This window comes from Cryptomeria japonica, chromosome 11 (assembly GCF_030272615.1).
Source record: "Cryptomeria japonica chromosome 11, Sugi_1.0, whole genome shotgun sequence".
In the NCBI taxonomy this organism is placed as follows: Eukaryota; Viridiplantae; Streptophyta; class Pinopsida; order Cupressales; family Cupressaceae; genus Cryptomeria; species Cryptomeria japonica.
The window spans coordinates 251,631,307-251,642,253 of record NC_081415.1 but is presented as its reverse complement, the minus strand read 5'-3'; the positions used below and the strand labels follow the sequence as shown (position 1 = coordinate 251,642,253).

The window sequence follows — 10,947 nt, the reverse complement described above, 5'->3', positions numbered from 1 at the left end:
TCCAGCAATGGTTTTATAAAGCAAACAAGTTATGCTATACAAAAAGATATTTTGAAGCTACAAAACAAGTTCCTATGTTTATTTTGATATAAACATTAGACCTAAAATTTAAAAAACATGACAGCATTATTTTGAGTTTAGTTGAAATGCTGAGTAAAACTAAAAAATTTAAATGTCATCCCTTCTCTTTGCAATTAACAATTAATGAAGATGAAGTCAAAACAACAATAATGAAACATATTGACAAAAATCTATATCATCTATTGGATTTACATAGAGAGGTGATCAAAGATTTGTTGTCATCTAATTTCGATTTTCTAGATTTTTTTATTGTAGCTCACCTTCTACAATATGTTATGAATTGATAGCATCTTTGCCAGCACCTCATGGCATGTTATGAAACAGGAACGTATAACCATTGCTTTCTTCTCTTGCTTCAAAAAGAGCTCACTTAAAATTGGTAAAGGCTGTATCTCAAAAAATTGCATGTTGTTTTTTTAAAAATATCAATTTTGGCAGTAACACTCCCAGTTCTTAACCATTGTCATACAGTGTGGAATGAAAATCAGGCACATACCCCACTGCCATCATCTCTGGTACCAAATTCTTCAGTGTAGCATGGATATCATTCATTTTTGGGTGCGATTCATCTCCTACAAGGAAAGTGTGGACACTGTTCTTCACCAAAATCCAGCTATACCCAGGCACTTTCCTCAAGCTTCTCTTTTTCATCATTATCCTGACCTTTTCCATCCTATCCCACCTCCCAACCGCAGCATAGATGTTTGCCAGCAAGATATAATTTCCTACATTTTCGGGTTCTAACTTCAGAATCCACTTAAATGCATGCTCTCCTAGCTCTAAATTGCTGTGAACTCTGCAAGCAGCAAGCAGGGCTCCCCAAACACTAGAACTTGGTTCTAATGGCATCTTCTCTATTAACGTTTGAGCTTCATGCAGCTGCCCAGCTCGACCAAGAAGGTCCACCATGCAGGCATAGTGTTCCACAACATGTGAGATACCATACTTTTCCCTCATCATATTGAAATATTGCCAACCTTCATCCACCAGACCTGCATGACTACATGCAGAAAGAACTCCTATAAATGTTACATAGTCTGGCTCAATGGCTGTATATTGCATTTGGTTGAATAATTCTAGCGCACTTTCACCCTTCCCATGCATTCCAAAACCTGCAATCATTGCACTCCATGACACTACATTCTTATCAATTATTTTGTCAAACACCCGAGAAGCAATGTTTATACTACCACACTTCGAATACATATCTATAAGTGCATTTCCAACGGAAATAATGCGCATGAAGCCAATCTTGAGCACATATTGATGGATTTGCTTTCCTTGTTGCAAAGCTGCTAATTGGGCACATGCAGGCAAAACGCTCACTATGGTTATCTCATTAGGCTTCACGCCTGCCAACTGCATTCGCCGAAAGCATTTCAATGCATCATTAGCATGCTCATTCTGAGCATAACATGCAATCATTGCAGTCCATGAAACAACATTTGCTTCCGGCATTCTGTCAAACAATTGACATGCTACATCTACACGTCTGCATTTGGCATAAAAGTCAATAAGAGCGCTCCCCACAAAAATATCCAAGTCAAATCTCCTTCGAACTACATATCCGTGAATCATCTTGCCCAACTGGAGATTCTCTGAGTACGAACACACAGGCAAAACAATTGTAAGAGTCATTGGGTTCGAATCAATGCCGTCCAGCAGCATTTGACGAAAGAGTTTCCATGCCTCAACGGAGCAGCCACTTTGAACATATCCTGCAAGCATCGCATTCCAAGATGGCAGAAAATTTCTTGGCATTTTGTCAAACACTCGTCGTGCAAAATCTATACGCCCAAATTTAGCATACAAGTTTATAATAGCACAGCACACAACCACATCTGACTCAAACCCACTTCTAAGTACATAACTATGGACCTTCTTTCCCTGCAATAAACTATCACATACCTTGAGAGCGCATGGGATAGTATAATTATTGGGCTGTATGTCTGACCCTTGCATATCACAATAAAGCGCCATTGCCTGCCGAGAAAGCTCGTTTTTGGCATACCCACAGATCATGGCATTCCACAAGAAAACATTCCGTTTGGCCATTTTGTCAAAGACTCGGCGTGCATCTTCCATATTCCTGCACATGGCATACATACTTACAAGTGTAGCGGCCAAATGTGCATTTGGTTCAAGTCCTCCAGTGAGTAAACGTGCATGGAGTAGCTTCCCTTGTGTCAAGGCTTTCATGCTGGTGCATACCTGCAATATGAAAAAATAATTGTGGGAATTGAGATTGATTTGTTGACGGTCCATATGCTCGAGAACAGACATTATCTCTATCAGTTTTCCTTCGTTGCAGAGAGTATTGATATGCGAGGAAATTGAAGAATGGTTTGATGCAGAAAGCGGGATTAGTTTATGACTTGCATCCATGTTAATGTGATGAATGAAATTGACGATATGGCGTATTTTGCTGAAACGAGATGGCCTTACTACTGCCGTTGCTACCTCAATCATAATTCTGGGTAGAATAGGGATACAACAGAGATACTCCTCCCATGGAAGATTTCTCCCTGTACTACTTTCTCTCGGAAACCTTCTGTTGGAACATAACGAGTCAATGAGTGATTAAAAAACTATACAATTGAATCTTCATAAAACTCCATAATATTTGTTTTTAATTATAAATTATTTTGAAGTTTTTTTGTGGTATTTGTGGTTGAACACATTTCAATCGTTGTGATGATAGTTGTTGATTTAATGTCTAATTTTTTTTTACAACATTGCATCAATAGTTATGACTTTAAAGTTTTTATTGTTGTAATGATTACCCATAATTGAATGAAATGTACTCCTATTTGTTAAAAGCAACCAATCATGTGATGTCACATTAGTTGCATAAGTATGGGGGCCTCTTTTGCATGACTATTGGTCTCACATTTTTTTGGGTTGTTTTGGACACCTTGGCAAAAAGCATGCTGACATGGCATCATATTTGATGATGTGGCCCTGAAACATCAATTATAAGCAGGGGACTTACCAAATAAGCTACTGTAAAAAATTGGGAGTGATTTCAAATTTCCACAGGATTTTGAGAAGCGCGAAGTTGGGATGCACAACTACTGGGTCCTCTCCCCTAATCATCTTTTTTGGTTTGGCAACACATATTTTACAATATCTAGTCAGCAATTGTTGAGCCTAAGCTCACTCATTTTGTCTAGTATATTCTTTTCTAAGGCTTGCCTATGGGGTCTCATCTTTGACACATGGGTATTGAGGACCTCGTTGTTCACTTTGTAGAGTCGTTTAACCATCTCTTTTAGTTTTGTTGTTGTGCCCAACACCTTTGGAGTTGCATTTGTGATTTTTTTCGTCCCTTTTGACTAGAGCCTTTCTCTTGACATATGGCTCTTTTGGGAGATTGGTCTCACATCTCTTTCAAGCATACTTAAATTTGACATGCTTTCAAGATGGAGATTTTGTTTTCTTTGTGGAAAGATAGGAATTCTCTAGCTTTTTTTTATTGCAATGTTGATACAAATGTTTCATTTTTTGTTAAAACTATTATTTTCTATAATATTATGTTACAAATTCAAGTTCAGGGCAACAAAGTGACCCTGGAGGTGGTTCACTTGTAGGAGCTACTTGATCATTGGGACAATGCCTTGTGTATTGATGTCGGGGTACCCAGGACAATTCTACCTCCCATGGTCATTCTCTATCTCGTGGTCATTGTCAAGGCTTTTATGCTAAGTGCTCTCAATCTCCTAGATCTTAGGCTCCTCGTCATTGGTTTGGTAGTAGGAGCAGCTAGGCTAGACGCTGCTCTACATCACCTTCTCTTAGGGGTGCCACTTTTGGGTGGCCTTCAAGAGATGCAGAGTCATTGACTAATGGCGGTGGTGGTTGGTTGGTTCCAAATTCTTCTAAGTGGTTACCTCAACTCACCTTAGCAATTTCTTTGGTGTGAAATGAAGATAGAGATAAGCAAATTAAAGAAGATAAAGCTAATGAAGGGTGGTCCATTCCTTATGTCACCCCAGACACTACTAATGTATGGGGTAAATCGGATGATTGGGACCCTCTGCCTCCCCCTACGATATTGCTCTCATTACCTAATAGTTGTTTATGTTGTTACTTTTAGCTTTTCAAGCTCTGCCCACGTGAACTCCATGGTGTGATCTTGTATGCACTTAACATTTTTGGTGAATTTATGTATATTTAAATATTTATAGTAACCAAAGCACTTATTCATAAAAAAAACAAAATTAGAGGAGTATAATATCTTGGAAATGTACTTGGAGCTAGTTTATTATCTAAAGTTGTTTTGTTTTATTTTTGAATTATATTTATTACATAAAAAGACATAAAATTTATTGTATTTATATTTTATTTTTCTAGTATATGTTGATTAGTAGGAACTATCACATTGCAAATTGTTTAAAAATCTATTCTTCTATAAGATTTTTTCAATTTGAAACAAATATTTATGTTTTCAAATGTTAACATGTAAATTTATTAGCAAAAATTATTTCAAAAATCAATTATTGCCAATCCAATCAAAAGAGGAGTTTTGAAACATTTTGGGACTTTCATGTTGTTCAAGATACATGTACTTTTCAAATAATAAAACATCCATGGATTAAATATATTATGTACTAATAAGTGTTTTTCAAACAACAAAATATTGAAAGTTTAAATGTTTTATGTACTAATAGTATTTAATAAGGATTATTAAGTATATTTAATAAATATATTTAAGTACATGTAATAATTGAAGGTGGGCACAAAACTTGTTACATTATTGATCAACGTAGAGAGGGATATATACAATGAAGAATGGAACAATGTAGGTAACAAGAAACGTAACTATCATAAATATTTAACACAAAACAACTATGCCAACACTGCCCCCTTAATACATTGTTCCTACAAACGTACCCTTGAAATCATAAAATTCACCAAAAAAAGCAAAAAGTAAAGTATAAGCAAAAAATGCCAAAAATTTATTCTCATACAAAATACCATCTCAAAGTGCAACCAACCTCCAAAATAAACATGTTACAATTTATCCATTTGATAGCTTCAATGAATCTTTGGAGGTGTTGTCAAGTGTTGCAAAGAAAGCCTCAATTAATGTGGTTTGAATGAGACTTCTAGTGGGCTTATTGCTATTGTAATGACCCTTATATAGCCAAAGAGCAATGTAACCATTAATGCATTCTTAGCAATGGGTATGAACAAATAAGGCATTAATGGAACCAAACCTCCAAGAAGCTCTCCAAATGTGCAAAAAATATCCAAACCCATCCTTTTAGTTTTACCTTCAAAATTTTAGCTTCTTAATTTTGAGTTTTATTTCTTGTAGCAAGAATATGTCTTCCTTAGATATGTTCATATGATTATTTTTTGTTAAAAAGTTTAAGCCTCTAATCAATGTTGAGACCTCTATTATCCTCTATTGGGAAGGGTCTTTTCTTTCCCCAATCTCAATATTCTACTAATTTTCAATTGGCCTTCAATATCGCCTTCTTGAGAGAACTTTCCATTATTTGTTTTCTTACCTTTTTTCTTTTACTTTATATAATCCAATTTTTCCACATTGTGAAATTTGTTTCTTTTCTAGAGCTTAAGGAGCCAATTCCTCAAGTAGCTCTTCACTAGTGGACAATAATAGCATCCCATTTGTGAGTATACTACATTCCTTGTTAACACCATCATTTTCAATTCCTTTATATGCTAGTTCCAAATCTATCATACCTAGCAAAACAAAGACAACATTATTGAGCTTATAGAAACCCTTTTTTTGTTGGTGATTCCAAAAAGCTCACAGGGAACATCAAAGGTTTTGGAATTCTTGTCGAAACAATATTCTTCCATTATATGGGAATTGAAAATTATTTCTTCTTCATAAAATGCATTCCTTTGACTGTTTTCCCTTACCTTCTTGATAAGTTTGTTGTCCCTTGATACAATTCATAATCTACTTCTCCTTGCTTCTTGGAGAATTCGACTTAGAAATTTTTCAAAGGATCCTTATTAATTGCAAATATATTTCCTTTCTAACATGCTTGGTCACCATCCTTGTATTTTGGGTTTTCCAACACTTTCATACACTCATTTGCTAAATGCCCTCACAAATTACATTTTTTACATCTTCTTGGGGTTCTCTCCGTTACTTCAATTTGGCACCAATTGTCGAATTCTGATTTGATTTCAAATTCTTCTGGAGGGAGGGAATCCAAGTTTATTGATATGTAGATCCTTGAATGCATCCAGAAGGTTCTATCCTCAATGTGATCATTCACCTTTATGAATTCTCTAATTTTGTCTTTATTATTTTTAGAATCTCAACATTCCAATACTTTGTTGGGAGGTTATATAGCCACTACGCATATATTTCCTGAAGTTACCACTTAGTTCATGCCATCTTTAATTTGTCCACCATGAATTTGTATGCCAATTCTCCTCTCAATATCTTACCAGAGTACACTTACTTCATAACTCTTTTTTATGAATATACCTAATTTAAATGTATAAGGGTTTAGTCCTAAGATCGTATAAACAAAAATGGAGACTGAGTCAAACATTACTTTTGCAGAGAAGGGTCATTATCATCTAGCTTCCCTTGAACATCCCAAGGGTGGAGTCATCAGTAGATTCCTAATTAGTAAATACATTGTACTTATTCATAACTTTGAATAAGTAGATCTTATAAGTCTTCCTACTCTCTTTTTTACTAATTATAATTTTGTATCATAATATGAATCTTAGTAACTCTTAAAATAACTCTTTTGTGTGTAATAATTTTAATTCAAAAGATCTTAAGTATGCCAATCAAATAAGGTTACAACTTTGTTTATTATATTTTATTGATTGTATGGTCAATTTTTTTAATCTTTGTTTGGTTTGAATTATTTATTTATTGTTTTATAGTTTTTTTTTAACCTAATTCAAAAGACTGACTTTTTTGATAATAAGTTATTGATCAAAAACTATAATTTATTTCAAAAATATTTTAATGTACAACAAACACAAAAATCTATAATCTCAAATAAAAATGTTTGCTAATTTTCCTAAACTTTAATTATATGAAATTTTGATGATTAACTAAATGTATTTTTATACATTCTATTAATTTCATTCAATCAAATCATATATGACATCCACCAAAATTCAATCCTTAAAAATGTGATTGAACTATGTTCTATGCTTGAATGACTTACGTCATATCTTATGTAACAATAGAATTATTTCATCCACTATCCCTGAAAAATGTCAAATGAAGGAATAGTTTAAAAAGCAATGTAGATTAATGGATTTACTAGCATATCGCAGCACTTCCAGTTTCAAATCCTTGCGCCATTTTGTTTTAGAATTCATGAACTAGAATAAAATTATTGAGAGCTACTGTCAAATCTATGAGCATATCAGAGTTAATGGAAGCAACAAAAATCAGTGGCAGAAACTGCGGCTGCTCGTTCTGCAGTAGCAGATGCATTCAAAGCTCAGGAATTATTATTCTACGAAACAATTGGAACCGTTACTGGTATGCTTTTTCATAAGAAGATGATTAGATCATTTAGTAGATCTACTTATGGCATTACTGTTACACCAATAACTCTTCTTGCTACTCATAAACAGCAAACGGTTCAAAAAATGCCTGAAGTCCATGCCGCCAACAACCAATTTACCAGTTTTAGCGATATTGGTGTCATCTTGAAGGTCTGTAGTCGCATCAACTTATTCACACAACCTAAGAAACGCCATGCTCGCATTTCTATTGAAACCAAGGTGTTGAAAATGTACTTTAGCTGCGGCAGTTACAATGATGCGCGTCAAGTGTTTGACCAAATGTCTACACCTAGTGTGGAGGCATGGGATGCCATGATCAACGAACATGTCAAGGGCGAGCACTGGCAGGAGGCCATTGAAGTCTTTCACCATATGCAAAGGCGGGGAATGAAACCACACAAATTTATAATTCCTTTGGTTCTCAAGGCTTGCGCTCGTCTTGCAGCTCTACAAGAGGGAAAAGACATCCATGACTATGTAAAAAGAGTCGGACTTGAGTCAGATGGCTTTATAGCGAATTCCCTTCTTGCAATGTACGCAAAATGCGGATGTTTGAATAAAGCGCGAGAAGTGTTTGACAAAATGTCTGAGAGAGGCGTGGTTTCGTGGAATGCCATGATTGCGGGGTATCTTCAGAGTGGAGATTGTGAGGAGGCTTTGCATCTTTTCAATCAGATGAAAATGTCAGGCATAAATCCAAACTGCGTCACATGGACCTCAATGATTTCAGGGTATGCGCAAAATGGATATTGGAATGAGGTATTGGAATTCTTTCGTAAAATGCAAAAGGCAAATGTAGAACCCATATCCAACACTCTCAATAGCATTCTATCAGCTTGTGCATACTTTAGATCTCTGGACAAGGGAAAGGATGTCCACTCTTATGCGGTTAAAACTGGCTTTGAATCGGATGTTTATGTTAGGAGTGCTCTCATTGACATGTATGCTAGATGTGGATGTTTAGAGGTTGCAAGTCAATTATTTAACAAAATGCCCGAGAGAAATGTAATCACTTGGACTACTCTGATTGCCGGATATGTCCAGCATGGGTTTGCTAATGAAGCCTTGAAACTGTTTAGTCAGATGAATATGGCAGGCGTCAAACCAAACTCTGTCACCATAGCCACCGTTCTGCCATCATGTGCTTACTTAACAGCTTTGCAGCAGGGCAAGGAAATCCACGCCTATATCATCAAGTTTGGTTTTACACCTCACGTAATTGTTGAGAGTGCCCTCGTAGACATGTATGCCAAATGCAAAAATATAGAATTGGCACGAAATATTTTTGATAGAATGACTCTGAAAAACGTAGTATCATGGAATTCAATGATTGCAGGATACACCCATAATGAACATACCGTTGAGGCTTTGAACCTTTTCCGATTAATGCATCTGACTGATGTACAACCTACAGCTGTGACTATTGCAACTATTCTGCCAGCATGTGGCCATTTAGCCACACTGCAACAAGGCAAGGAGATCCATACTTATATACTCCGAAATGGTTTTGAATCAGTCAATTTTGTGGGGAACGCTCTTATAGATATGTATTTAAAATGTGGGAATATAGAGTTGGCAAACCAGCTATTTAGTAAAATTTCCCAGAAAAATCAGGTATCATGGACTACAATGATTGCAGGCTATAGCATGCATGGGCTTGGCAAGGAAGCGCTTGCATTATTTAAGCAAATGCAAGAGGCAGACATGAAACCAGACCAAATCACCTTTGTTGCTGTCCTATCCGCATGCAGCCGTGCAGGTCTAGTAGACGAAGGATGGCAATACTTTGAATCAGTGCAACAAGTTTATGGCATCAAACCAACCATAGAGATCTATGGGTGCATGGTTGATCTTCTTGGTCGTGTTGGGCAGTTGAATGAAGCATGCAAATTTATTGAGGACATGCCTTTACAACCTACTGTCGGTGTGTGGGGATCTTTGCTTGGTGCTTGCAGAATCCATTGCAATATAGAGCTAGGAGAATATGCAGCAAAACGAATTTTTGAGTTAGAAACAGAAGATTCCGGGTTCTATATACTCTTATCAAACATCTATGCTAATTCTGGCAGGTGGGATGATGTAGTAAAGATCAGAGAAGTCTACAAAAGAAAAAAATTTACACGAAGGCCAGGGTGCAGCTGGATCGAGATTAAGAACAGGGTTCATACATTCCTCGTTGGAGACAAATCCCACCCACAATCAGAGAAAATTTATGCTATGTTGGAGAGCTTGTCTACAATGATGAAGGATGCGGGGTATGTACTCGATACTGGTTTTGTGCTTCACGATTTAGAGGAGGAAGATAAGGAATTCTTTATCTGTGGTCATAGTGAGAGACTAGCCATAGCCTTTGGGCTTATCTGCACGAGTCCTGGGACAACTTTAAGGATAGCTAAGAATCTCCGAGTATGTGGCGATTGCCACAAAGTTACAAAGATTATCTCCAAAATTGTAGAGCGAGAAATTATTGTGAGGGATTTAAATCGTTTCCATCATTTTAAGGATGGATGCTGCTCCTGTGGTGATTATTGGTGACAACAGCTGATACGAACAGTAAATTTGAGCTTATAGGGAAGACGCTTTGTTAACGTGGCAGCAACTTTGAGTTTATTGTGTAGAGAAGCCGTTTTAATGTTCCATATCTTGATGTTATACCTATTGGCAGGGATTGCAATTTTTTCTGGTTTATCAATGTTGAACCGGAGTGTAAAAGCTTTTTTGTGCAACAAACAATACAATTGATTTTGCACGAATAAGCTTGCAGTCCGTGGGCATTGGGTGTATGGATCATTGATTTCCTTTAGATTAATGCGAAGGATTGCAAGGTATCTGCTGCACGAAACTTGTCTAGGACTTGTAGCTGACCTCATATTGTTGAAAGGTGATGAAAGGAAGTAGACTTTAAAGTCTTGAAGTTTCCCAGGCTATAGGCAACCTGTTGGATAGTGAAGTCCAACTATGCATGCTATAGGCAGCCTTTGGACTCTTCATTATATGCCTATTGGCATTTCTCTTTCTAAGACTTCTATAAAATGATATGGATAATGTAATTATATCATTGTATAGCTGAAGTAAGCTTGCTGATGTATGTATAAACCAAACAGTGATATTAGAACATTGATTTCTCCTGCTCCTTGTGGATGTAGCCAATTTGGTGAACCATGTAAATCTGGTGTTCTGTGTCTCAATTTGTTTGTGTCTTTCATTCTTTATTTCTGATTTTATTAATTATTTTATTTGCAGTTTGTATTTAACAATTTGTATCAGAGCAAGGTGAAGAAACTGATTGAGGATTTGTGAAAAAATTCCGGGAAGATGGAAGAAGCAGATGAATGGAAA

General features: G+C 36.2%; 2 protein-coding genes across 3 annotated transcripts; one reads left to right on the top strand and one right to left on the bottom strand.

Annotated features, from left to right (window-relative positions):
- Positions 1-468: 468 nt before the first annotated feature.
- LOC131069674 (putative pentatricopeptide repeat-containing protein At3g23330) lies at positions 469-2,672 on the bottom strand. Of its 2 annotated transcripts, XM_058005183.2 has the most exons (2): positions 1,990-2,150; positions 469-1,799 (listed from the first exon to the last, which is right to left on the bottom strand). In XM_058005183.2, exons 1-2 carry the CDS (start codon positions 2,000-2,002, stop codon positions 535-537), a joined length of 1,278 nt encoding a protein of 425 aa, XP_057861166.2. In that variant the 5' UTR covers positions 2,003-2,150; the 3' UTR covers positions 469-534. The 2 variants fall into 2 exon arrangements, with proteins under 2 accessions (XP_057861166.2, XP_057861165.2); XM_058005182.2 differs by having other exon boundaries at positions 469-2,672.
- A 4,606-nt stretch (positions 2,673-7,278) lies between these two features.
- On the top strand, positions 7,279-10,357 carry LOC131069673 (putative pentatricopeptide repeat-containing protein At3g13770, mitochondrial). The gene is made up of 2 exons (XM_058005181.2): positions 7,279-7,582; positions 7,678-10,357. Exons 1-2 carry the CDS (start codon positions 7,529-7,531, stop codon positions 10,141-10,143), a joined length of 2,520 nt encoding a protein of 839 aa, XP_057861164.1. The 5' UTR covers positions 7,279-7,528; the 3' UTR covers positions 10,144-10,357.
- The last annotated feature ends 590 nt before the right edge of the window (positions 10,358-10,947 follow it).

What these genes read in the sequence shown, in the direction of transcription:
- LOC131069674 (XM_058005182.2), bottom strand. Translation starts at nt 2,550, where the DNA reads ATGATTGAGGTAGCAACGGCAGTAGTAAGGCCATCTCGTTTCAGCAAA.
- LOC131069673 (XM_058005181.2), top strand. Translation starts at nt 7,529, where the DNA reads ATGCATTCAAAGCTCAGGAATTATTATTCTACGAAACAATTGGAACCG. An exon ending in AACAATTGGAACCGTTACTG is followed by an intron (nt 7,583 to 7,677) that starts GTATGCTTTTTC and finishes ACTCATAAACAG; the next exon opens with CAAACGGTTCAAAAAATGCC.